Below are 26466 nucleotides of genomic sequence, written 5' to 3'. Positions count from 1 at the left end.
GAAATTGAATAGATTGATTAATGCACATGAACCGAGAATACCGAGAAATCCCCCTTTTGTGAAACCTATTCATTTTTTTTTTTTAACATTTTTTTTTTCCTTGTAAAAATGGAGTTCCAAGGGTTTCCTCGTATTCATAGTATATTTTATTCAGTATTTGATATTATCAAGGGAACAGTAGTAAAACATCAAGTACCAGAAGCAAGTATCACCAATAAAACATTGATCGACTTTGAAGCAATCAGTGAATATGTTATTCCTAAAAAGCCACTTTATAAACGTCTTGTTACCATCTGCACCAATGGTTATAAAGTGATGGGATGTCCTGTTGTGTTGCATGATCATGAAAAATACCAACACCTTCGAAATGAGTTTCGGTTTAATTTGTGCTTTGTATTTGAACAAAATGCAGAAACAAGTAGTTATGAAGCCATCGTAAGAAAACTTTCTCGTGTTTTTGAAGGTTTAGAAGTAAGTTCTCTAAAGAAAACAATGTATTTTATTAATGAGTGTCTGTAAGCTTGAGTGCAATTTCTTGTCGCAAGATGTTAATTCTGAACTACAAACAGTGCAAAATGTCATTGAACAGCTATTTGAAGATTTGAATAGTTATTGTGAATGTCAAATACCAATCAGTAAAATAAGCAGTGAATATGTTTTTGTACCAGACTTAACAAACAAACCATAGATACTTTTAACACAATCAATTTGAAATTATTTCCCACTTATCCTAATCCACAAACAGTACATGATTATCATGTACCTGTCTGCACAGTAGACATAAAGAAGATGATGAATTCAAATTGGGATATCACAGTACAAAAAGTAGCTAATCTCATTGACGGTATCAATCACGTTAAACGAATATCGGAATTAGCAAATGTTAAGCCTCAGTGGACAAGACAAAGCCTAGAGCACATGATGTATGGCATATATCATCTGTACACAAATAAGCACTCTCTTTCTGACTTGACTATGTATTATTAGGTATTATGGGTGTGTCCTGCTAACGGACATATTTCAATATTCTAATATTTATGCTGTTAAGCCCGAAATCACAAGACTATTTGACCATAAATCAGGGCTTGTTCAAGAATGCGCAAAATACATTGTGCTTCCGAGTAAGGATTGTTTTTATAAAAAAAAGCCTTAAATCCTATTTATTTATTATTCTAGATGTTCCTGAAATCTCAATTGAACGAGTCTATGCATTGTACTGTGGCTTCAAATATGGGCTTACAGTAAAGGATTGGATGGAAGAACAGCAAGTGGCATCTTTACATGTAGATGAAAGGTAAATCTTTCTTATTGTTTGTTTTTAGTATTCATAGTCAATAGACGTATTATATCCTTTGGTGTAATCAAGGGTCTGATTTATAGAGTGCATAAATATCCTATATTAACGACAACCAATGAAAGTGAAGTAGCCATGTTGAGTTTACCTTCTTCAGCCAATGATGAAGTGATTATCAATAAAAACACAGGGATGCCTATTTATCCAGATATTATCCCCTTTCTGGATGGTAAACATCATTACGATGAAATATGTACCGCACTTGAATGTTCACCGCAAGAATTGGATGAACAGTTGCTAGGCAACAACCAACTAACGATTCATCAAGATGATAGTCATCCAATAATAGAAGAAAAACAGTGGAGTGTCAAATTTATTTATAGATAGCAGTATAATAAACACGGGCTTAATCTCCCTCCACACACGCACACTCGCTCTCTCCTTTTTGTACAACACCAAACCAAGACTCCAAGTCATACAAAGATTGACAGGAAATCAAAGAATTGAGACTCTTTTTCTTTTCAATTCATTAATAACATTTGGGGGGCGTATTTCCACTATTTCTATAAATACCTAATTTTGGATACATCCTCATGCTTATTTTTTTTAGATATAAATAAACTCTGTTTTCACTGCTTTTTTTAATTTACTTTTCATTCTTGTTATATTAGAAACATGAAGAATATTTTTATTACCGCCGCTGCTTCGTTGATCTGTGTTCATCAAGTTTATTCTCAATCCACATTAGCAATCCCTAATACCAAATTTCAGTGGAAAAATACATACCCTGTAGATGGAAGCACTTTAGAACCAAAGCCTGAATGGTTAGCTTTGGTAAAAGACGATCCTATTCTGAAAGTAACTCCCAACACGTTGACTCCTGGTAACAAAACTATACAAAGCGTATGGACTGTTGACTAAACATTTTAAAAAGATGGTATCATTCAAAATGCTGATCCTTCTGGCAACAATACATACTGCAACTGGTCTTGGGGTGGTTGCGTTAAACCTACAGATATTGTTACCTGTGTCGATCCTAAAGTCTGGGGAACCGTAAGACATCTTTGTAGCCCTCTTTATACTTGATCTAATTATTTTTAGAGTTTTGATGATGGGCCTTATGAAGTAACAAAAGAGCTTTTGGCTTATTTGAAAACAATCAATGTCAAAGTCACCTTCTTTGTCGTTGGTAAACAAGTCATCAGTAATCCAGAGATCCTTCGACAGGCTTATGATGAAGGACATGAAATCGGTATTCATACATGGTAACTTGATACATTCCCTACAACAGTCATCATTAACTTATTCATAGGGATCACAAAGAACTCACGACTGTCTCGAACGAAATGGTCATCAGTGAATTAAAATGGACTGAACTAGCTATACAAGACGTCTTGGGCGTTGTTCCTAGATTAATGCGCCCTGTAAGGATGAAGAAATCCTGTTTTTTTTTATAGACTAACACTGCCCTTTATTTTAGCCTCGTGGTGATATCGATGATCGTGTTCGTTACATTGCTCAACAATTGGGCTACGTTCCTGCCATGTGGTCTGTCGATTCTCAAGATTGGAGAATCACAGCCGGTGGACAAACAGAGGCCATGCTCTTGGCCAATGTCACACAGTGGGCTAAAGAGGCTCCTACTCTCAAACAGGGTGGAAACTCACTCATGCATGATTTGAACAGTGTCACTGTCGGTGCAGCCATCAAGGCCTTGCCTATCTTACATCCCCATGTCCAGTTGAGCCCTGTGGGCACATGTGCTGGATGGAAAGACGGTTCTTATCAAACTGCGACGAACGCATCCACCTCTGCTTCTGTTAGCAGCGGGGCTGCCTCTCCCTCTTCTTCTGTTCATGTTACCCCTGCAGGCGCTGTTGCAAGGGACCCTACCGGTACCACGCTTACCTCAGGCTCATCTACTTTTACAGTTGGATACAATCCAATGCTATTGACTTTTGTTTTCAATGTATTTTATTTCTACTACTGTTATTATTTACAATAAATTTTTGTATTAGCGTTGGATAGCTGGGTTAGTTAACTAGAATAAAGTTGTATTAGAAACACTTGTCATTTCAGTTGTTTTTTTTTTTTTTTTTTTTTTTTTTTTTCGTACATTTTGACTAAGCTCTGAAAAACGAGTTGCTACAAGTTCAGCATGCTTCAAAAACTTATCAGCACAGCTGTGAACACATTTAGCCTAATGATCTTTGCGTTAGACTTTCACCTTTCTCTTTTTCATCCGCCTACCTCTCTTCCAGTTACTGCTTTTGTTGTGAAATCATTAGCACATTGTCTAAAACAACGATCGACTACATTGACAAATGTGTTGACGAAATCATCCATCTAACCATTCAATTAACCATTTGAATTGCTTTTTGTTTTTATTTTTACTTGTTTCTGCTCGAGCAAGTTGTTGATTTCCATTTGCTCAGCTTGATTGAATCTTGAATACTCCATTATTTAATTTTCTTGTGTAAAGAAAAAAAAAAAAAAAAGAAAATTTAATAGAATTTTTTTATTTTATCGAGGTTACAAATACTGTATTGTATTCACAACAGATTGTGCATTTGGTTGTTTTTAAGGATGGTGTATGCAGATGTTGACCATTGTAACAGGTGCAAATGCAGTGGATTCGAACGCTAACGAACAGCCGGCTTTAGAATCAAGGTCTATCTAATAAAATGAATCATCCCAACACTTATCAAGACGCTTCTTAACAGTTCCCTCCCACAACAGTGGCATGCAGCGCCACCGAGAAAGTGTCCTAGGATGTCTGTCCCTTTCAAATGATCTCCTGACATGAACTCAACAGTGAGCGAGTCAATTCCAAAAACTCGAGCGAAAATTTATTTTAAATGAACGAATTAATTCAAAGAATCCACCTCCACCGTTATTACCGGTACTGTCCTTTTGAATATCGGTGGCTGTCTGGTGCATGGTTACCAAAGCAGGTTCGGCCGCATCTGATTTTTCCTTGACAATAGAAGCTCGTTTGATGACTTGAATCGGTTCTTCTTTTGTCACTGTACTGAACGTTTCATTAAAAGAAGAAGAAGAGGAAGAAACAGATTCGACATCCGATTGAGATCGTTTCAGTCGTGCGGGAGCAATGATTTTGATCGACTTCTTTCTCCTCTCCCACTCTTCATCTTCTTCACTTGAATCCTCTGTCACGGCATCTGTCAAGGCAATGCATTGTTCTACTTCATGGTTAAAGCGTAACTTGGGCTGACGATGATTCGCTAAAATAACAGGTGATACGGCGTGTAATTTATTATTTGCTTCAGAGATACTTAATTTTCTATGATTGTTATTATTTTTTAGATTAGCTGAGCGTTTCAAGAGATCTTTCTCAGTGACCTTCTTTAATGCTGGTTTCAAGGTGGGTGTTACAGTCTTGGGTATCATCAAGTCAAGTGTTTCTTCTGTTTTTGGTGTTCTAGGGGTTGTAAATCTATCTTCTTTTTCTTGAATCACGGTATGTAAAGGACCATACAACCAAGTGACATCACTGTCCTTGAGCCTTTTATATAAAGTGTTTGTGAGATTTACGTATTTCTCACTATATTAAAAGTTGCATTGTATTATATGTGTGAATGTATACCAATTCAACGTTTGAGGACTAATCGTCCGTAAATTATTTCTTTGTTTCGCCCATGTTCTCCAAGAAGCATTTTCTAATCGAATGCCGTCTACAATATCCTTTTTTTGTTTGGTCATCACTCGCCATGAAGCTGCCAAGTCCATTTCGTCAAACTTGTAAGATAAATAATCAACACACATTTTTGGCTGCTGTACATTTCTTTTAGAGTGTTGCTCATCATCAGCCAAAGCTTTCTTCTTCATCATTTCAATAAAAGGAGAATTAAAAAAAAAAAAAAAAAAAAAAAAAAAAAAAAAAAAGAGAATAAAAGCGATTATCAAATTAAAAAAGAAATACTTGTGACTATTTTAAGAACATGGTACAGATTCTGATGTGTAAGCACTCCACAAAAGCTAGAAGAGCATTATGTAATTTGATTGGCTACTTTAGATAGAAACATCCATTCAGTAAATCGTATCATTATAGATTAAGAACATTTAGCCTTCTTTTATTCTAAATGAATTTTGTATCGGTATTATATTGATTTTATAACAGCCTTTTAGATACTGTTGTACACGTAAAAACAATCAGATTATGATATAATAGAACCTTGTATAGACTTAATTTTCAAGAAGAACTGTGTTGAATAAAAATGATAGCATTCTAATTTAAACAATAAGAACAAAAAAAAAGCATAAGATATAAATCTATCTAATGACTAAATGGATTACAAAAGTGATGAATGATTACACGTTCTTATTATCAGCGTTCATTCATCAAATAACCTAATGAGCACAGCCTTACAGGTCATTTCTTTTAATAAAAAGACATGGTTCGATAAAAATGGACAAAAATGCTATTCCAATTCTTTGCTACCTAAACAGTTTCCAGTAAAGAAAAAAAAAAATCTCTTCCGTCACCTATCATGCGAGGGATTTTAACTACTTTCACATGAACAACACAGCTCATGTAGCTCCTCAGGGCGATCAGTGGTCAATATTAATATTTGAAGACCTATAAAAGACTAGAATAGTTTGATTATTAAGAACATACAAGAGTCCTACAATTGCTGTATCCTTTATTCTTCTTTATAATAACCTTGTTGGTATGCTTTTCAAAGTCTCAAGTTATTCTCATCATTTTCTTAGTTTTGTTCGTTTATCATTTCGGGCATCGTTCTTGGATACTGCAGATCCTAACTCATCCTTTATTATGATTACATCCAGCTTATAACCTGCGAATTTTTATGACCTGGTGTCCCCTATAGTAACATTTGGATTGGTAGTTGAGGATATAGGGACTGTTGGCCAGCCTGTACTGTGAATAAACAATAGATTGCCCACTATGTATTACTCTTTCCAAATACGATTGACCAGAAGCAGAGAAGTATACATAGATTAAGTTAAGACCACAAACAAATAACAAAATTTTTTTTATGTGTGTACATTGTAGTAAAATTTGCAATTGTCTTTTTAAAGAAAATAGATCAAATTCTTTGTATCATTTCAATCGTATTATAGACTGTTGATTAATTTCATTATAATCTTGAAGTCAACCTTAATTAACAACACATATCAGTGCCAACTCTCAATGCAACGATGGACAATGATTAATAATAAAACTTGATTACAAGCCTAAAAGAAAACTCACAAAATAAACCAGAGAACAGAAATCCAATCTAATTCAAGGTACAATATTCAGTAGTTTTGTTTATAACATTCTAGTTTCAACCTACCCATTTTTTCGGGTTGATCATCAGCTGAAATTCAGACAAACTTGGCAGAAAGTTTAATTCGCTTAGACCAGTAGGTCATACCATTAGTCGCAAAGATAATCAAGTCAGTTTTTAATGCATCAACCAGATCGCTTTTGCAAAAATGATCCGAATGGGGAACGAGAAAAGTAAAAAGATGGGAATTATTTAACACATACACGTTCACTTTTTCAAGTAAATCTATCAAATTTCTTTGCTATGCTTTCAGATTGATGTATGCAATATTCTTTCTAATTCACTGCTCTCAACTTGTGTGTCATCAGGGTATATATCCAGACCTGTTTGTACATTAACAGAGCCAGTTGAGCATTTAAGGTGCCACTTTCAACAGTTTGCAGTCGGTTTTCAATTTACTTTTAAAAATTCATTTTCATACAAAGCATAACATTCATATCATTGATTTTGGCTTTCTCTTCACGAGAGACTCAGGATAGCCATTATCTGAATTTTTATAAGCAATATTGCTCGAGAACTGCCTTCATGTATGATTATACTTTTTTTTTTGATAGCTTGTAAGATTTCGGGTCTTTTTCAACTATTTCTATTTCTCTTGCAAACAAGTAACGTCACTGTATTTTTTAATTAGATTTTATGACTTGATACTAATTCAGAATCATATACAAGCCAAGCTCATGTTTGTCAGATAAAAAAGAAAGAAAAGAAGCGTAGTTTCTATTATCAACTGTTATTAATGTGTAAGATTAAAAATACAAGTTATACATTGAAGGGAATGCTTTGTATCTTTTTACAACACAAATGGGGTTTACACATTTTTTCTACTGAAAATGTCCTCCAGTATGCTCATTCACTAAAAGCTATAGTAGAAAAGTCAAAAGCATGCATATTCAATATAGCCACAAAATATTTGAAGGTATGTCTATTTTAATCTTCCTCCAGTTACAAAAATCTGAATTATTTTCTACATTATCGATTATAAAGCATAGCCATCGACGATCCAATTCACTGACATACAAACTCCGCATGAATACAAAAAAAGTTCGAAAAAAGTAAGAAGTATTTCCAGCTCTTTTTTTTTCTTACATTGCTTTCTTTATTGTTTAAAGAAATGAACACTGGATCTCTACTTGGAAAAATAGGTAAAGACAACAAAACTTTGAGATCGTACATTGACTTACGCATTTCATAAAAAAAAGCAAAACATAGACACCTTAAATTTGCTCCTGTAAGGCCCGTGTTATGGTCAGGCATACAACCATACTCTACAGAATCTAAACCGTGAGTAGACAGAAAGAAATGATGCATTGATGTCTAAAATTATTAATTTTTACTGTACACAGCCCTACAGCTGTTGTATTGACTAATATGGGTGGACCAAAGACCTTGGACGATGTTCAAGGGTTTCTTTTAAACTTATTTTCAGACAGGGACATCATGCAGTTCCCTATGCAAAGTATGGCAGCCAAATTTATCGCTACAAGGCGTACACCACAAATTAAGGAACAATACGATGCTATCGGTGGTGGTTCACCTATTCTTTATTGGACACGTAAGCAAGGTGAAGCGATGGAGAAGATATTGGACGAGATTTCACCTGAAACAGGTAAAGAATTGATTAAAAAGAAGGGTAGAAAAGACAATTAAACATGCATGTGTTCACAGCACCACATAAACATTATATCGCCTTTCGTTACGTTGAACCTTTTACAAAGACAGCATTAGAAGAGATGAAGGCGGATAAAGTCAAACGAGCCATTCTGTTTTCACAGTACCCACAATATTCTTGTTCTACTACCGGCAGTAGTATCAACGAGCTCCATCGCCGTATTATCGAACTCGGGATGGACAAAGACATCGAGTGGAGCATCATTGACCGATGGCCAACACACCCTGGATTTATCAAGACCACAGCGCACAAGATTGAACAAAAGCTAGCCGAGTATAGCGAAGAAGAAAGAAAGGATGCAGTGATCATGTTCTCTGCGCACTCGCTACCCATGTCGGTCGTTAACCGAGGAGATCCTTACCCTGCCGAAGTCGCTGCTACGGTAGATCGTGTGATGGAAAGATTGGGAAACAGATACCCTCACCGTCTCTGTTGGCAATCGCAAGTAGGTCCTAAGGCTTGGTTGGGTCCTCAGACGTCAGATGCCATCAAGGGATTTGCCAAACGCGGTCTAAAAAACATTGTGGTGGTACCCATTGCATTCACCAGTGATCATATTGAGACCTTGTTCGAATTGGACCGTGAGTATGCTGAAGAGGCGAAAGAACTTGGCATCACTGGTTGGAAACGTGTGGATGCTCTCAATGATGACCCTCTGTTTACAGATGCCATGGCTCACATCGTCAAGGATCACATCGATCAAGGTCAAATCGTCAGTCGTCAGTGGTCACTTCGCTGCCCAGGTTGTAAATTCGATACGTGTGGTCATTCGCGTGAATTCTTTACAAAAGCTTTGCAATAAACCCAAAAGACAAGATGTTCAACTCCATCGGGTCGTGCCCTTGCGCGTTCCTTCGGCTTTACCCTATCCAACCCCGAATCCTTTTCTAGACACAAAAAAAAATTAAAATCCAGATATTTTTTTTTGCAAATGTGGACCAAAAACAGATCAAGGCCCTCCCGGCCCTATCTTTACTTTTTTTAAAAAAAAAAACACAAACAGTCTTGATGATAGGGTTGCTATTCATTGTTGGCTTTGAACAGCTTTGTATTGTGCTTTTTTTTTTTAATAAGAAAATAGGTCTGATACGTATTTTATTCACTATATTGTAATTTTTATCAATCCATGCATCCCATTGATGGCTTTTGATAAGAATATAGACATTAGTAAATATGAGAGAATGCTGCTTGTAATCGTCTTCATAAAATGGTGTAAACAAATTTGATATCAACTTACCCAGTAACGTTATCAAAGTGATTTTACCATTTTTAAAAAAAGGAGTTTTGTGTGTGTTATTAACTCACTTCATATTTAAAAACAAGTTATCCTACCTCTTCTTTTGTGGTTGGTGATAGTAAAGATATACATTGTCTTGATCATTTAGAGTTGGTTTTTATGAAATGCTATATTGTAATGTTTATCTTGAAGGCAATACACTGTGCGTGTGAGAATAGCTTATCCTTCGTCAAGTGTTGAATCAACGCTATGTTGTTTTAAAACATGTTAATATAAGTTCTATGTGTAAGTTGCTAGATCCCTTCTCATGATAGAATTTCTTTTAAATTACGACTTCAAATAAATATTTTAAACAATCATTTTATATTCCGTACCCTTTGCTGTAAATCGTATTATCCTCAAAGGAAGCCCCTTTTCATGCATGATGAGGTATCTTTTGTTGTTAATGTTGCTTTATTTACCAGCCAATTAAAAAAAAGGTATCCCTTCTGCTCTTGATGTATTTGGCTTCTGTGTTGGGTTATCTCTTTGCGGGCAATTTCAGCGAGACACATGCTCATCGCCGACTTTTATCTTCAGTTGTTAAAGAGTTATGCGTTCAGGATGGAATAGGCCCTTGCTTGTCACATTGTGTGGGCATTCCATACTATGCTCCTTTTCTATACAAATTGGAAGCCTGGGTGCTTTGATTCCCGGTACCTTGGCTCAATTTTTCGCTATAGTTTTTCAAGGGCTTTTTCTTGATAGCCTTGACAGCTTCCTCCCGGAGCTCTCCAATACTTTTATTTTTGACAAACGAAGAAAGGCTAGAATAAAGATACTTTTTACAAAAGAGAAAATTGGCCGTAAATCAAGCAACAATATTTCTATTCAATGAAATTATAAGCTGGTGGTATATTATGGCGTATTGAGAAAGCTGGCTATGAGATCTGATCCGGAAGTATATCAGAGCTCAAGAGCTTATTTTATTGGATTTCAATTATTTAAATATCAATTAAACTAAAAGAAATGATAACTGTATAAAGCAAAAGGTGGACATAGTTATCTGAGATTGGCATGTAGTTGAATGAGGACAAATATGATACGTTAGCAGAGCATATATACAAAAGACCTATAGATGTATTGTTGGAAGAAAATTTAGACAAAAGAACCTTTTACTGCAGCTTTCATAATTCATCCTTTATGTAGCTTTCGGTAAACTGGAATGAGTCAATTGGGAGAAGCAATAAACCTATACTTTTGACATTATTGTTTCACTAATTATGCAAGCATACATGCTCTAATCTTGGATAGCTTGTTTCCACTTATCACCATATCATGTATAGTCCTTAATTGTAAAACTCACGTTATAACCATGATCGCTTATGAACATGATCAGCTTAGGTATATGTTGAGTATCTGTGTCTTCTAAGAATGTATTGGTTATAACTTGGTTACTTACATTAGCAAAAGTTTTTATTTATCTCTTTCATCAATTGTAAACTTTTACTCGTCTGAACAAAATTAACGCTTAAAATCCTGATACTGTATTTCCGTATGTCGAACTATACGAAATCTTACAAGGACATACTCTAGTCATAGAATATGCTCCTATATTTATCATTCTCAGATCCTATCAAAATATATTGGAATAAATTAAAGCATGCTTTTGCAAAAGACGCTGTAATGAGAGCAAAACTGTGTTTAACAAGTCAAAACAACTTCACTTGATTTTTCTGGCTCAATAAAACATACTCTTTTGCTCATTCCTCTTTGTCAATAAAGAATAATGAACAATAAATAAAAAATAAACGTAATTAATTATTTCATTTAATGCAACAAATAAAAAAAAATTCTCAGTCGGCAAAACACAATCTCAAACTGTAATCATGTATTTAAGAAGAAAGTTTAATATTCCTTTTCAAAAACATTTGAGTTCATATAATGGTCTAAAGCTTCCTCAAATTTCGGCGGAGGGAAAGGATAGCGCAGCCTTAACTATTTGGAACAGAAATCCGAATTAGAGCCAGGAAGGGGGAGGAGAAAGTTTGCTTGAGAACGACCAGAGATGATGCGGACTTATTATCTGTCTTTTACTGGAGAAAATCTTGATGTTCAGTTGTGATTGTGACCAAAGTAACCGTCATCTTTTGCACTAAATGAGACTACTGTACTCGCTACCTCCCCCTTCCCCTAAAGATATGTTACTAGTGCGGATTTATTTCATCTTTTATTTCTTTATTAAAAATATATGCTATTTTGTCAATCTTGATACAGCAGTAGTAAAGCTACTTTTTCTTTTTTGGAAATATTAAAATGTTCTATCATGTCATAGAATCTACTGATGGAAAAAAAAAAAAAAAAAAAAAAAAAGTTAGCTTTTAAGGTTTGTATTGTTTTTTTAGTAGACGCAATGCAACAACGTGCTCATTCTTCTAAACGAGAATAGTTTAACTTACGAAATGCATTGCATACGCTTTTAATCAATGTAATTTGCTGCAGCTAAAGACGACTTAAGACTTGATAGAAAGCTTCAAGGATCACATTCACCTCTGGGCTAATTCATTCAAGTCCTTTTTTTTTTAGTGCTACCAAATGACTTTAGGAGAAGCGTTTGTATAACGATTAACAAACAATGCCTCAAAAAATGAAACAACACGTATTATCTTTCTTTGTTTCGAAGCTCTAAGAATAATATCACTTTATTAATCAGATAGGATCTCGAGACAGTACATGACTATGTGTAATGAGACATCGATTGGTTTCTAGTAGATAAAAAGCACGTAGATCAAGATGATATGATCATGCTAGCAATTTTTGAATATCCGACCATTTATTTACGGAGTTGCTGTTCATCACTCAGCCAATAATCACGTTGCTTTATGGCAAGTCTTGGAGCAATTATCTTACGAGAAAAAAGAATTACGTAGTAACTGTCATGGAAGGGGAAGAACTAAGATGCGTTTTGATAAAAGCCTACTTGTTTGAATCTATGAAACAAATTTTATTTTAAATAAATTGACTTGCTTGAGCAGTGAACGTTCATAAAGTTGTAGCAGCGTCAATAAGCTCCCCAAAAAAAAACTAAAAGAGGAGAAAAATAGGGTTGAAAATTCAGAATATTGTATTATTGGTTTACTTGTCGTAAGCTAAATGCAAGGAAGATGAATTTGAGGTGTTGTGATTACCATTTCATTTTCCGTTAGTTCAATGTTAACATGGATTGAAGACTATAGAAAAGATCTGCTGTTTTTTATGTAAAACATACGTTTTTCCAAAGACGAAACAAAAACCGATCATCTGTAAACTTTTAGCTTTGAAACAAATTAAAAAAGAATGTTTCGACTTGCTGAGTAATGAGTTTTTTTTTTATTGTTCTATTTATGCAGGTACACGAAACACACGTCAATAGCAGTGAATGTGTAATGAATTACTACTATTTCCAGAAACAATTACTATTGTTTTTCATTTGTTTTTGTTACATAATTGTAACAATACAAAAAAGCTTCTTCCTTTTGGGGTTGAGTGAGTTTAACACTTGCTTGTAGTACATAAAGTAGACGCGATTACAAAAAAAAAAAGCGCCTGATCACAACAGAAAAAAAAAAAAAAAAAAAAATAGTGTGTGTAGCAAAAAGGAAATTTGTTTTCAATAGGAAACCTAAAAAAGGGGTGTATCACAAAAAAAGGTTTAGAAAAAAAAAACTATATAAACCAACCTATCCTTTGCCCTCCATTCAAACTTCATAACCAAACTCTCTATTTTATTTTTTTCTTTATTTACAAAGAAAAAAATATCTCTTTTATAAGCGCTCAACTTTTTTTTTGTTACGAATTTTTTTTTCTTTTAACGACCCCCTTTTTTCTTTAACGAAAAACTCCCTTTTTTAACGAAACTCTTACTTTTTTTTTAACGAAACTTTAACAATTTTAAACATGACTGTCAACGCTGGTATTAATGGTTTTGGTCGTATTGGCCGTATTGTCTTACGTGCATCTCTTGATAACCCTAACGTAAACGTTGTTGCTATTAACGACCCCTTCATTGACCTTGATTACATGGTAAGCTTGAATTGGGAGAGGAAGAGAAGGATACTGAGATGTTTATAGGTTTACATGTTTAAATACGACTCAACTCATGGCCGATTCAAAGGCACAGTTGAGAAAAAAGATGGCAAGCTTGTTGTAAACGGCCAATCAATCTCTGTTTACACTGAACGTGATCCTGCCAAGATTCCTTGGGGACAAGACGGTGCTGATTATGTGGTTGAGTCCACTGGTGTCTTTACGACTGTCCAAGCTGCCTCTGCTCATCTCCAAGGTGGGGCGAAAAAGGTTATTATTTCGGCTCCCTCGGCGGATGCGCCCATGTTTGTATGTGGTGTGAATTTGGAAAAGTACACGTCTGACCTGACTGTGATTTCGAACGCTTCTTGTACAACCAATTGCTTGGCTCCCTTGGCAAAGGTGATTCATGATAACTATGGTATCCTTGAAGGCTTGATGACGACAGTGCACGCGACGACGGCCACTCAGAAAACAGTCGATGGTCCTTCGAATAAAGACTGGAGAGGAGGTCGTGGCGCGGGTGCGAACATCATTCCTTCCTCGACAGGTGCTGCTAAAGCGGTTGGCAAGGTAATTCCTGAGCTCAATGGTAAATTAACCGGTATGTCATTCAGAGTACCCACTCCGGATGTCTCCGTGGTTGATCTAACAGTGCGACTGGAAAAGGTAAGAGCGATAGGAAGTTGACAACCCTTTGTACTCATTGATTATCCTAGCCTGCGTCCTATGATGAAATTAAAGCTGTCATCAAACAAGCGTCTGAAAGTGAAGCTCTCAAGGGCATTCTCGGTTATACTGAGGATCAAGTAGTCAGTACCGACTTTGTCAGTGACACGCATTCTTCTATGTTCGATGCTAAAGCTGGTATTCAATTATCTCCTACCTTCGTGAAACTTGTCTCGTGGTATGATAATGAATATGGTTATAGGTAACGAGTCTAGATGTAAAAAAAATATAAAGTATCAAAATTACTCACATCTATTGTAGTACGAGAGTAGTTGATTTGTTAGCTTACGTGGCGAAAGTCGATGGTGCCCTGTAAAAATTGTAGTTATTCAATACCCACTTCCAAAATACATACAAACTCTCAAAAAAAAAAGTAATCCAACCAAACAACAAAAAAGGCTAAAAGCAAACCCAACAAAAAAAAAATTCTCAAACAAAATCCCTGACAATCCTTCACCTCTCTTTTTCGTTTTTTTTATTTTCATTCAATCCATCTCTTGAATATTCAAATCTATGTATGATAATACTTATGTAAAATGTAATATGTTAATAATCTATGTGATCACATATAAAAAACTTGAAATAAAAAAATTCTAGAATTTTTTATTCTCTCTCTCACACAAATCAATTGACTTTATTAAAAAAAATCTATTTTTAAAGAGGAACCAGCTTAAAATGGTCTATGATTTTGATACATTTCTCTTCAGCAAGTTTTTCAGTGACTTGGGTCACTAATTGACTCAGATACTTGTCCACCTTGTCATTTTCTAATCCATAGTACGACGGGTTTTGTCCTAATCGGCGATACATCAACGTCCAACTCAAATAATCCACTCCATCTTGCCTTGTCTTTATTCGGCCGGCCACAATCTCCTTCTTGACAGGATCCAAAAGGGACTCGTGAAGACTGGATTCAACCGGTAGAGGTTCACGCAAGAAGGTTTGATAAAATCCTTTTTTGCTCTCTTGCACCAAGACGCGCACCACACCCATTTCTGTAGCACGACCCGTCATTGCCAGCAGATCGGTTATTGGATAATCCAGGTACCTCTCTTCCTTGCTATCATAAAACTCGGTTCCCTTGATGACCACCAGATGGGCCGTAAGACGTCTATCCATAGTCCAGGCCATATCACTCGTTATCAGCAAGATTTGAATCTTGCCATTCATGTACAATTCATGCACCGCCTTGCGATCACTTTCCTTGAGAGCAGCATGATAAAGGCCAATACCAAAGGCCAGCGTCATGCGTAAAAACTCGTCACGGATTCCGAGCATGTCCAGTTCGTCATCCGTCATGTCAAGCCACTGTCTCGGATTGTCCTCCATACCACAATAGGCAATCAAGTCCAATGCGGTCAGCTTGATTTGACGTCGGGAGGCTGTGAACACCATGACGGGTTGCGTTGGAGCATGCGCCTTGATGGCCGCATATGTCGGTTTGTTCATCATGGCCATACGTGGACTATAGTGCTTGCCAGGGAAACCATCAATGTAGATTTCAAGAGGATGCGCTGTCGGTCGGAAATTGTAGAGTCCTGTCGTCTTGCTCACACCTAGCCAGTTGGCTACATCCACTGCATTGGCAAGTGGGACTGAGAGAGCCAAGATACGGAATGGGTGCTGTAGGTTGGTATGCTTTAGAGAAGATACAGCTATCTCTCAAGGGCAGGGTCCTCGCTCAACAAATGGATCTCGTCCACAATCACCAGCGATACATGATCCACAACCAATTCTCCCCATTCACTCCACCCTTCGGGTGTCGTCAGAATGATGTCTGCAGCCTTGATCTTTTCTGGAGAAAGATGAGGTCCAAGCTCAATCAGCTTCTTGTTCGTGAATCGGTCTGACCAGTCACTTGAACGTTCCTTGACCCATCCTCTCTTAGAGGCTAGGTAAACCACCTTGGAGTCCGGATGATCTCGGAAGGCGGCCCAGAGCGCAATATCGGCAGCGATGGTCTTGCCTGCACCTGCAGGAGCACCCAAGAGGACATGATGGCTTGTGTGATAGAGAGTATGAAAGAGCTGTGTTTGAATAGGATTAAAGTATGTCATCTGTTGACTGTAGAACAAATCTTCAAGTTCTGGATTACGCAGGGCCTTGATCGGTAAGGGCTGCAAGGGAAGCAACTCTCTGTGAGAAGGATCAAGTTCTGGCAAGATTAAATTCTCAAGTGAGAGCGACAAGACTGTTTCAGCACCCAACCAGCGATCTGAGACGGCACGTAAATAGATTTCTGAGGGCATAGGGTCCACTAAAGGAATAGTGAATGTTATCTTGACAGGCTCACCCAGTTGTTTCTTGTACATCAAGATGTATTCTGAATAGCAAATCTCTTCACTTTCTGCATCCTCAGCCCAGATATACCATGGCTCTACACTTCCGTGAGCACGATCGTTCCAAACGAAATCGGGTGTGATCGTCAGGTCGATCTGAAGCACATGGCGTGTCAGGGGTCGCATGGTGGCCTCCAGCAGGAGCATAGGAAATTGATCGACGCATTTGGAAAGTGTCAAGCCCATTTGCTGACTGTGATGGACTAGATCAGCTAGTTCTTGAGGTTTCATCTCTCTCATCTCCTCCACTGAGACTTCATGTGTACGGTTTTCCAGTTTATAGATCACTTCTTTCGATAAGCCCATCTGGCGAAGTGGGTGCTGGAAAGTCCACATCCGTTTTTCAACAGCCTTATTGATTTCCAACAATACAGAGGCCGTAGGTCCCCACTGTCGGTTTAACGCGATTTCAAATAAAGCGCGGGCAATACGACCTGCATTTTGAGCAACATAGGCACAATCGGATACAAGCGCAAAGTCATCAATGTACGCATTGGAAATGTAGGATTGAAGCAAGATATTGACTTTTCCTTGTGTATCTTCTGGCCCACCCTGTTTATAAAATATTTTTTTTAGTCCCTGCCTTCGTTTTACTTTCTATGCTTACCTTGATGTCACAAGCACATGTACTCTCTAGTAACTTTTTCAATTCCTGATGTTCGGTATCTCGAGACTTGATTTGATCAAACTCAGAACTCATACTGATCATTGACATCACGTCCGCCTCCGTCATACGTCGTTTCATGATCGAGTTGAACGTTTCGATACTCTTGTGTTTGATATAAAAGTTGGAGGCAATACGACCCAAATCTTTTGGTATCAAGTAACCAGCTGTCTCTTCAAACAAAATCATCTGGCACTCGGCCAATTTACGCGCGGCCATTGTAATGATCTCATGTCGCTTTCGTCCCAGCAGTGGATCTTCAATAGGCTCGTCGTGTTTCATGCCGTAGACCATCGGATTCTTCTTCATACGTACATAGAGATAGGTATAACTCAGCCAGGTCACTGCCTCATCGATATTGGTCACCGTGCCAAGCGAAATCTCTGCGTTCAAATTATCCACAATGTTTTCAATAAATTTCGATTCAATCGGATGTTGCTGTGTGATGGCAGAGATGTAGTGAGAGAGTCGATCGTGTGTCGTGAGAATGTAACCCACGCCGTGCGTCTCATATTGAGGACGACCGGCACGACCAAAGATTTGAAGTACATCGAGAATAGAGAGGTCCACAAAACTACCTTTGGTGGCATCATAGACCTGCGTGCCCTTGATAACGACAGCATAAGCAGGCAAGTTGACACCCCAGGCTAAGGTGGCTGTACAGCAAAGGACCTTGATGACCCCCTCAGCAAACATGCGTTCAGTAAGAGAACGGTCGGATCGAAGCATACCGGCATGATGTATACCAAAACCATATTGGAAGAGTTCCTTCATCTCTTTGTTACGTGATCGGGCAATTTCCTTTTTAAAGGAAGCATACTTTGGGGATTCTATACAGTCAAAGAACTCTACAAGTCAAAGGTGAGTAGGTAAGGTTCAGTAAACTTGGTTTTGGGAATTTACCACTCATGCCTTCTTCCGCTGATACTTCTTCTTTCAACATTTGAGCCGTCTTGACAGTTTCCTTTCTTGCGTGTACGAAAACCATGACTTGATGTCCCTCTCGCACAAGTTCAGATACCTTGTCGAAACAAGCCTTATTCATTCTTTCATTCGATTGAACCGTGTTTGGTTTGCCTTTGATACCCAAAAAATGCTGCTCAAGAGGAACAGGTCTAAAGCCGTTATCAAAATAGAATAATCCTTGATAGGGGTTTACTCTAAAGTCTATTTGTAAGTACCCCTTTTTTTGACCTGAAAATAAGCGTATGCTCTGTTACCTTAAAAAGGATGCTACATCGATATAGTTTGGTAAAGTAGCAGATAAACCAACAATACGAATCAAAGACTGACTTGACTCAACTTGTCGAAGGGTTCTTGCAATAATACTTTCAATAACAGCACCACGATCTTCATTTAAAAGATGCACTTCATCAATAATCAGCAATTTCACTTTCTATTCAATGACTTAATATCTCTTCATGAAACAGAATAAATATATTTTACCTGAGTGAGTTCAACATCACCCGTTCCCTTTCGAGTGATGACATCCCATTTTTCGGGTGTGGTCACGATAAATTGAGTGGCACTGATCTCTGCCTTTGTCAGTTGCATATCACCTGTCAATTCACGTACGTTGATCCCTAAAAATTGAAGTCTCTTTTGCATCTTTTCAACCACTTCTGCAGCCAGAGCCTTCATTGGAGCCACATAAACAATCTTGAAATCGTTCTTGGCTATCTTAAAATCAATTTCTGTTGTCCCCTTTCGGGGCGGTGGATAACAATGTTGGGATAAACAGCGCAAGACGGTCAACATGGCTACATCTGTTTTACCCTAAACTATGGCTAAGTATTCTTAAAAACGAGGGAATCAACAGATACTTACGGCACCAGTAGGGGCACACACAAGCATGTTTTCATTGGTTTCATAAGCAACAGGATATACAATGGATTGAACACGATTCAGAGTGTCATAGGCCTACCTCCATTCTTTTAGAAAACAATCTGTTTATATTTTTTTGGCTTCAAACCTTGAACGCATTTCTCGCTAGGCTGTCCATTTCAGCGATTGGAATACGTCTTTCTCCTGAACGCACAGGTGCTTGTTTGGGCACCGGAATGGTTGTTTCGTCATAATCATTATGCTCTATTCGAGTCGTTCCTGCAGGTAATGCAAATCGTGTTCCAAATAAGGACAGGGTTGTTCCTGACAATCCAGATTGATAAACATGAGGATATTTAGGTGCTGCTGCTGATTTATAATTTGAACTGAATAGTGGTGCTTGACTAGCATTGATCAACGCGTCTTCTCGAGCCTGTCTCAAGTCCTGTCCGTCAAAACCCAAGATGTTCATGGATATAGAATGTGCATCATCTATTAAAGTTACTTTTTAGTTGTGATGTCGTGCAACCATACTCTATTTATACCTTCCATTTTATTTTTATTGGCCTTCTTTTGTTCCTTTCTCAATCGCTTTTCTTGCTTTAATTCTTTTTCAGATTGAATGATGAGTTGTGTGCCATAAACCGGCCGTCTGGTTTCATTTTGGGTAGTTTTTGTGAGTTGATGTTGTTGTTGTTCATCATAATCAGACTTTGAAAAACCAATCAGTCTCTTTTATGCACCATCACTCTGTTATTTTCCTTACCATTCTCATAATATTATGTACAATGGTGGCACGATTGGATATCAAATCTTCAATAAAATCGAATGCTTCATATCCCAGAATTTCAACGAGTGGTATTTGAATATCTTCTTCACCCGATCGAAGTGTAGTGAATATCTCTGCACACATTTGCTGAGGACTTTGATCATCTGCTGCATATTGTTTAGCATGCCTATATATATATACATCCTATCAGTTTTTTTTTATTCTTCTTTTTATAAAAAGTATTACATCAATAGCCAATCGCGGTCATAAACAGCTGGTTTATTTACTGGTGTTGCAGTTTCTGATGTTGCAGTTGCTGATGTTATCTTTTCTTTGTGGCTAACACGACTTTCTTTTGATTTCAATAAGGGTGTTTTAGGCGCCTTGAACTGAATGTCACCACCAAACTTGACCTCGGGTATATCTTTTGGAAACGTTAAAGAGCCATGCTATTTATAAATTCTACAAACATTTACCATCACTCATCTTATTCTTGGTTTGATATTCTTCCACTTGTTGAACAAACGTCTCTAGTGACTCGCTCCATCTTGGTTTTATTGTGGACGTGTTAGTCGATAAAAAGTCAGTACGAGCCTTTCCTTTTCCCTTTCTCGAACTGCTCTGTGTGGTTGTTAAAAACTGGGAAAGTACAGTACTGAATACCATGACGTTTATTAAAGAAAAGAAAAGAATAAAGTGGAAATCTCTTATATATTTTTTTTTTCTCGAGATCTCGCAGCAGCGGAGACTCATATTTCAGAAGGGCTTTCCCCTCTTCAATGGACCGCAGCTGTCAGAGTGGTACTATGGAGAATGGACATTCTTTTTTTTTTTTTTTTTTTTTTTTTTCCTTGCAAGGTTTGATAACAAAAAGTCAACTCTTCACTATGAAAAATGCATTGTTTCTTTTCTTTTGCAAAACAAATAAAAAGAGAATATGTGTGCGCACCTTTGTATATACAATGTGTTTCTTGTTGTTTTCAATCCTTTTATTAAATATAAAAAACTTTTTTAAGAACTTGCTTTGAAGGAATAATCCCAGCCTTGCGAAGAAGGTGTCTCTGTAGGAATCTTGGCTTGTTTAGGATAAGTGACATGTCGACTCTTGACAATGGCGCCTTTAAACAATCGGTCACTTGTCTTTTCCAATTCTGTCATGGCAGCTTGCATCGTTCTAAACTGACGTTCCAATGTACGTTCTCGTTGTTCTCTTGTGCGCATTTTATGAAGTTTCCAAGCTCTTTCGATTGTTTCATGCTGTTCTAATTTCTTTCCTTCTAATTGAATGACAGGTTCTCTCTTTGAGGATTCAAATAATACTCGACGAATGACTTCAAGACGAGTATCGCCTGAGGAGGTGGAGGATGCTCTAGTTTGTAATGCACGTCGAATGGTGACAGGGCGAATAATATTCAACATTCTTGACAAGTTATAAAAAAAAAAAGAATCCCTTCTAACTGGGAAAAAAAAAGGACCCTGGCCCGCCCTCTCTTTTCTCTTTCTGCCCTCTCGTTCCCTCTCTCACTGCGCTACATTTTTTTTGGATTCTTCATCTAAGCCACAATCCAGTCACTAATCAAAAAATGCACATGAAAGCTATCTACAGTATTTATTAACCAGGAAATCTATAGAGCATGGCTTAAAACTGCCGTGATAACCAGAGATCCATCCAAACTAGGGTCATGTCGTTTGGCTGTGTCTGATAGACTTCAAATGGTGGCAGAAACGAATACGCTGTGTAACAATACTGGGGATGATTCAATTTTATTGGAACATAGGGTTGGTTTGCCTACGAAACAATGTGGAGAGCTTGAAAAGGAAACGGTGTGGAGGCTTTGTATGGAAAAAGATGATTTTGGCTGTTGAGATATACTGAGAGGTTATACAAGCATACTGTTTGATGAGTATGATATAGCTGACAATGTCATTATACAGGTCTTTATGCCAAGGAATGCTTGAGTAGACGCAATTTTATTTTTTATAGAATGACCAGTTTTAAATAATAATAATAAATATATGAATTTAATATACAAAAGAGAGACAGTAAAATATTATTACAAAAAAAAAGGAAAAAAAAAATAATAGAATAGTAGAATATATAAAAAGTAAGAGAAAGGAATATTAATTCGTTGCGGTTGGATAAGAAGGTGGAGGTTGTCGAATAGGTCTCATTTCAATCGTAGAAGAAGGATCATAGGCGGGAGGAAGTGGATGTCCCTGGGTCATTAATCGAGGCTCTTGTGGATGATTGGGACCCATATCCAGCACGATATCCATCATGGAAGTATCATAAGCAGGCAAGGTTTCACCTTCTTGTGCCAATTCATTCTCTATGTCTATCTGAGAAGCTTCGACGATAAAATTAATATTATAAAGCACCAGTGGTGGTTTTAACATTAAATTAAAAGCAGTATCCGATTCCCTGGGTCGTCGAAAGGACCATTTGATCTGCCTTGTCACATCCTGGGAATTGAGTTCTTTTAATAGTGTTTGCAAAGAATCATAATACTAAGTTGTGATCAATATGCATTTCCTTACACAACTGCTAAAACTTACTCGACTAAGACGAACATAATAACTATTTCTTCTGCGAGTGGTGAAAAAGGCAATGATAGCAGGTGCTAATAAAATCAAAAGTGGGTACCAAACAGATAAATTGGTTGCACGGGCAACAATAGAAATAGCGGCTGCCACTGCTACTAAAACAATAGCAAATAGAAACAAATAAGTATCCAACCAAACTTGCGGGTATTCATTTAAAACATGTTGTTCAATGGCATCTAATCTCGTCAGAAATAATTCCTCTGTTAACTATATAAAAAGCTGTAAATAAAGAAAAGAAAGACAAGTAACTTACGTATTCTCTTAGATGAATATACTGTGCATAAGTTCCGTAATGTAACTTGGACTTACTCCAGCGTTTAACAATAAGCGGGAAAGAAGCTAAGGCCATTTTTTGTTTTTTTTTTTTCCCCTTTTTTTTCTTTCTTTTTTTGGGATTTTTTTTCCTCTTTCTCTCTCTCTCGCTCACTCCTCACCAAAAAAGAAATTGTAAGAAAAAAAAAAGGTTTTCCCTCTCTTTTTTCTTATCTGAGAATTATTATTTTTTTTTTTTTCTTTTTGGGAAAAATATGAAGTTTGCTTTATTTAGACAACATCGAGTATTTATCAAAATTTTACTTTTCACATATTCTTTCTCTTTTTCATTTTCTAAATTATGTCACTAATAGACAAATCAATTCGATTCTCTTTGGCCTCTTGTAAAACAGAAGATAGCGTGGCATCATCTACCATTGCCACACCTATTGATGCCTCACCTCAACCTCGCCCCTTGAATCCCCCTTCTGCTATTATCAACATTATCAATGATGATCCGCTTCCTAATCTGAAGGTGTATCCAATCGTACGTCGTTCATCACCGCCACAAGAATCTTCATTCAGAATAAAGAAGTTGTGGCCTAAACTAAAGCACATGATATCAAAGACGAATCAGCATGAAGATAATGTAAAGCACATGTTGGATTCTTTACAACAGCAACAAAAACTAGAAACGAAAAAGACAGAAAAGCGTTGGTTAGGAAGAAATAAAGTGGGCCCTCAAATTTAATTGCCAAATAAATAAACCCTTTTTTTTTCATTTTAATAATAAATTCATGTATCGCAAGAAGAGGATCTTGAGGACGGGAACGCGTAAGAAACGACATTTTTACAATATCTTACGAACTTTAATGTCCGCTTAAACATTTTCCTTAGAACCTAATGGATCTATGAGGTTTTTAAGCAACGTCTCCGAATTAAATATTACATGCTGTCTTTCCAACTCATACAACTTGTGGGTTTATTAAGGAGTTTTCCTCTTTTACTCCTCTCTCTCTCCTATTTACACCTTCTCCTATCCTTCTTCCCCTGCCTCTTTCTTTTTCTTTTTTTTTTTTTTTTTTTTTTTATTTTTATTTTGAGCACAACATTAGACAATACACAATACATTTCATTTCTCTCTTTTCTACTCTTTTCTTTATCCGTCAACAATCAATCAGTCTTTTCATTCTTTATAAACACCACTTTCTTTCATCCTTGTCCCCTCTTCATGATTCCTCCTTGGGCAGTAGCCATTGTCATCCTCTTTATCATCATCCTCTTACTGTCATCTTACTACATCTTCAAAAAGAAACTCAACAAACGAACAGCAGTCGGTACAATCAAACATGAAGAGGACCTGATCGACGTTCGAAAGGAAGTGGCAGAAGAGCGTCCGACACAGTGTCACTTTGCAGACAAGATGGAATTGGATTCCAACGATCCTTATTATCATCCAGCGTTTGTTTCTATCGATCTCAATCCAAAGCAGGCACCCACAGGTGCTCCACCCACCCAGGCCATGGTAGAGAACCCTAGTAACATGATCATCCAAGAAGAGCAAGGTGAACCTGAAGCAGTCGCACGACAGGCGATACGATCGGCTTCTCGAAAATCGCGTACGCGATCCATGATCATCACCGATGCTTCCTCTGTCTTTACAAACAAGGTGCCTGATATCTCCACCTATGCCACCGTTCGACGTCCTCCCCTCAAGCCAGAGACCAGTCCCCATCCGACCCTGATCCGAAACGTGCCACCAAAGAACCCATCGAGAGACTTGCAACATTTATTTCATCCTCAGGACAATGACAGCGAGAGCATCAGCAGTCAGAGAACAGCCATTCAAGAGGAAGACACCATCAAACGTCACACGCCACCGCGCCATACCAACGTCGACACCATCCGTCGTATGCTTCAGTCCTCATGGAGCGGTCATCAACTCAAATCAAGTGAATCGAGTAGTACGATCTCCAACGGCAGTATCCGACCTGTCGCTTCACCCGTCGGCAGTATCAATCCTCGTTTACAAAATCAACACTTGGTCTCTTTGTCTCTTCGACCCAAATATCAACGGCCTTCGATCATTGGCTACATGGAACCACCTCAGTAATTTGAAATAAACAGTTTTTTGCTTGTATGAGAAAGTTGTGCTATATAACATTTTTTTTTATTATTATTTACTAAAGGAAGGAGGAGGGGGAAAGAGTCATTTAAGGTCTATAAGTATGATGTGGATAAGGTGAATTATTTTGTGAAGATGAATGAGAAGATTTCACTAAATAATGTTCCATATAATATTCCAACATTTCAGATGCCAGTTCTATACACACACTATTACTATACCCTTCACGCTCGCTCACTGCATTTATCTTACCGTGAACTTCACTTGCGTCAACATCATCTTCCAGTGCTTCATACCAATTCTCACTCAGTTTATCTGTTGAAGAAAAGTGGGTGGCCAATAACAAGGCAGCTGTGGCAACCATGTTTGGTTTGTATAGTACACATAATGGCGACCCAAGACTATCATAAACAGGTTATCCCACTGACAGGTCTCTCCTTTCCCTTTCTCTTTCTTTTTTACCACTGATATAATAACATCCATGCTTTACGTATTGCTGAAGAAGATACTATATCAATCTGTACTTAGAACCCCTCTCCTTTTCTATCTGCTGTAAATATATATGTGTATACCTCGTAGCCGTGTTTCTAATTCAGTCAAACTGGTATGTGGTTGCTGTACTGTCAAATCAAAGCATAATGTTTCCAACAAGATCGCTTCGTAATGTAGCAAGGTTTCTTTCCACTTTATAAAATCCTACAAGGCGCGTATGATATAAACAAAGACGGCGCAGTTTTCTATTTTTAGTAAAGTATACCTTTGAATCTTCTTCCAATGTTAATTTGTCATTCTTTTGAGCTTTTTGTGCACATACAATCACAATATCTTTTATACGCCGTGTACATTCCTCTACTTTAGTTGCAACAAATAAACTGGTAGCTGCTATGTCCTATCGAAAGTGTAAGGAGACAATTTTTTTTTTGAAAAGGGATCGACACACATACATAGACGTGATATCTTTTCATAGATTGTCTCATGAAGAATCGATGAAAAAAAGTAATGGCTGTGACTACAACAAGTTGAGGGCTATCATAAAAAATAAGTGTGTGTATTTAATAACAAAAGCAATGTTATTTACTTTACAGGTTTAATTTGGCACCCACTGCCAATAGATAATGACAGCCTTTGACTCTGCCTGTCTGTTCTTGTTCAAAGGACACGCCGTCTAGAATGCTGGGTGTATCATATAAATCCTCCTTTGTAAATAACCACTACAGAATAAAATTAATAATCTAAACAATTGAATCAATAAATAAAGAAAAAGCTTACCTGATTATTCACTGTCATGTTGTAAGGAAAAAAAATTAAAGCATAGAAGAAAAAAAAAAAAAATGTCTTTTAAAAAACAATTTGTAGACGTCACCATGGTTACACGATAGATGGAAGAATCATAAAGCTTATACCCTTACAAAAAAGCATCTCAGTGATAAATCATCTTTCTTTTGTATTCATTCTCTTAATAATGAATACAAATAGATGAGAAAGTAAAAAGTAAGGTGATTTCAACCTTTTTTTTTTTTTTTTTCAGTTCATAATAGAACAAAAGAAAGAAAAGAAGAAAAAAAAAAAAAAAAAGGATGTACTGTGCTTCCACTCTCAAT

General features: G+C 37.1%; 13 protein-coding genes across 13 annotated transcripts; 6 read left to right on the top strand and 7 right to left on the bottom strand.

The window, feature by feature from the left end:
* Positions 1 to 108: 108 nt before the first annotated feature.
* Positions 109 to 618, top strand: RO3G_05840 (uncharacterized protein; the record flags this gene model as incomplete). The annotated part of the gene is made up of 2 exons (XM_067660430.1): positions 109 to 471; positions 610 to 618. 2 exons carry the CDS (start codon positions 109 to 111, stop codon positions 616 to 618), a joined length of 372 nt encoding a protein of 123 aa, XP_067516531.1.
* A 1351-nt stretch (positions 619 to 1969) lies between these two features.
* RO3G_05839 (uncharacterized protein) lies at positions 1970 to 3299 on the top strand (the record flags this gene model as incomplete). The annotated part of the gene is made up of 5 exons (XM_067660429.1): positions 1970 to 2177; positions 2229 to 2347; positions 2396 to 2559; positions 2607 to 2718; positions 2775 to 3299. The coding sequence occupies 5 exons, from the start codon at positions 1970 to 1972 to the stop codon at positions 3297 to 3299; spliced, it is 1128 nt and encodes a 375-aa protein (XP_067516530.1).
* An 818-nt stretch (positions 3300 to 4117) lies between these two features.
* RO3G_05838 (uncharacterized protein) lies at positions 4118 to 5080 on the bottom strand (the record flags this gene model as incomplete). Its single annotated transcript, XM_067660428.1, has 2 exons — positions 4118 to 4820; positions 4902 to 5080. The coding sequence occupies 2 exons, from the start codon at positions 5078 to 5080 to the stop codon at positions 4118 to 4120; spliced, it is 882 nt and encodes a 293-aa protein (XP_067516529.1).
* Positions 5081 to 7720: 2640 nt separating this feature from the next.
* RO3G_05837 (ferrochelatase) lies at positions 7721 to 9080 on the top strand (the record flags this gene model as incomplete). Its single annotated transcript, XM_067660427.1, has 4 exons — positions 7721 to 7751; positions 7809 to 7890; positions 7953 to 8215; positions 8275 to 9080. The coding sequence occupies 4 exons, from the start codon at positions 7721 to 7723 to the stop codon at positions 9078 to 9080; spliced, it is 1182 nt and encodes a 393-aa protein (XP_067516528.1).
* Positions 9081 to 13430: 4350 nt separating this feature from the next.
* Positions 13431 to 14604, top strand: RO3G_05836 (glyceraldehyde-3-phosphate dehydrogenase 3; the record flags this gene model as incomplete). The annotated part of the gene is made up of 4 exons (XM_067660426.1): positions 13431 to 13556; positions 13605 to 14228; positions 14279 to 14490; positions 14550 to 14604. The coding sequence occupies 4 exons, from the start codon at positions 13431 to 13433 to the stop codon at positions 14602 to 14604; spliced, it is 1017 nt and encodes a 338-aa protein (XP_067516527.1).
* A 338-nt stretch (positions 14605 to 14942) lies between these two features.
* RO3G_05835 (uncharacterized protein) lies at positions 14943 to 15587 on the bottom strand (the record flags this gene model as incomplete). Its single annotated transcript, XM_067660425.1, has 1 exon — positions 14943 to 15587. One exon carries the CDS (start codon positions 15585 to 15587, stop codon positions 14943 to 14945), a length of 645 nt encoding a protein of 214 aa, XP_067516526.1.
* Positions 15588 to 15943: 356 nt separating this feature from the next.
* RO3G_05834 (uncharacterized protein) lies at positions 15944 to 20431 on the bottom strand (the record flags this gene model as incomplete). Its single annotated transcript, XM_067660424.1, has 11 exons — positions 15944 to 17179; positions 17235 to 18139; positions 18195 to 18451; positions 18512 to 18687; positions 18738 to 19067; positions 19119 to 19211; positions 19264 to 19607; positions 19661 to 19826; positions 19882 to 20071; positions 20131 to 20333; positions 20411 to 20431. The coding sequence occupies 11 exons, from the start codon at positions 20429 to 20431 to the stop codon at positions 15944 to 15946; spliced, it is 3921 nt and encodes a 1306-aa protein (XP_067516525.1).
* A 464-nt stretch (positions 20432 to 20895) lies between these two features.
* RO3G_05833 (uncharacterized protein) lies at positions 20896 to 21303 on the bottom strand (the record flags this gene model as incomplete). The annotated part of the gene is made up of 1 exon (XM_067660423.1): positions 20896 to 21303. One exon carries the CDS (start codon positions 21301 to 21303, stop codon positions 20896 to 20898), a length of 408 nt encoding a protein of 135 aa, XP_067516524.1.
* A 702-nt stretch (positions 21304 to 22005) lies between these two features.
* Positions 22006 to 22837, bottom strand: RO3G_05832 (uncharacterized protein; the record flags this gene model as incomplete). The annotated part of the gene is made up of 3 exons (XM_067660422.1): positions 22006 to 22392; positions 22441 to 22695; positions 22742 to 22837. 3 exons carry the CDS (start codon positions 22835 to 22837, stop codon positions 22006 to 22008), a joined length of 738 nt encoding a protein of 245 aa, XP_067516523.1.
* Positions 22838 to 23101: 264 nt separating this feature from the next.
* RO3G_05831 (uncharacterized protein) lies at positions 23102 to 23491 on the top strand (the record flags this gene model as incomplete). The annotated part of the gene is made up of 1 exon (XM_067660421.1): positions 23102 to 23491. The coding sequence occupies one exon, from the start codon at positions 23102 to 23104 to the stop codon at positions 23489 to 23491; it is 390 nt and encodes a 129-aa protein (XP_067516522.1).
* A 480-nt stretch (positions 23492 to 23971) lies between these two features.
* Positions 23972 to 24853, top strand: RO3G_05830 (uncharacterized protein; the record flags this gene model as incomplete). Its single annotated transcript, XM_067660420.1, has 1 exon — positions 23972 to 24853. One exon carries the CDS (start codon positions 23972 to 23974, stop codon positions 24851 to 24853), a length of 882 nt encoding a protein of 293 aa, XP_067516521.1.
* Positions 24854 to 24953: 100 nt separating this feature from the next.
* RO3G_05829 (uncharacterized protein) lies at positions 24954 to 25229 on the bottom strand (the record flags this gene model as incomplete). Its single annotated transcript, XM_067660419.1, has 2 exons — positions 24954 to 25063; positions 25118 to 25229. 2 exons carry the CDS (start codon positions 25227 to 25229, stop codon positions 24954 to 24956), a joined length of 222 nt encoding a protein of 73 aa, XP_067516520.1.
* A 518-nt stretch (positions 25230 to 25747) lies between these two features.
* Positions 25748 to 26152, bottom strand: RO3G_05828 (uncharacterized protein; the record flags this gene model as incomplete). Its single annotated transcript, XM_067660418.1, has 3 exons — positions 25748 to 25754; positions 25949 to 26076; positions 26135 to 26152. 3 exons carry the CDS (start codon positions 26150 to 26152, stop codon positions 25748 to 25750), a joined length of 153 nt encoding a protein of 50 aa, XP_067516519.1.
* Positions 26153 to 26466: the final 314 nt, after the last annotated feature.

Source organism: Rhizopus delemar, genomic scaffold (genome assembly GCF_000149305.1).
Source record: "Rhizopus delemar RA 99-880 supercont3.4 genomic scaffold, whole genome shotgun sequence".
In the NCBI taxonomy this organism is placed as follows: domain Eukaryota; kingdom Fungi; phylum Mucoromycota; class Mucoromycetes; order Mucorales; family Rhizopodaceae; genus Rhizopus; species Rhizopus delemar.
The sequence above is the reverse complement of the archived record's forward strand: the minus strand, read 5'-3'. Positions and strand labels throughout refer to the sequence as shown.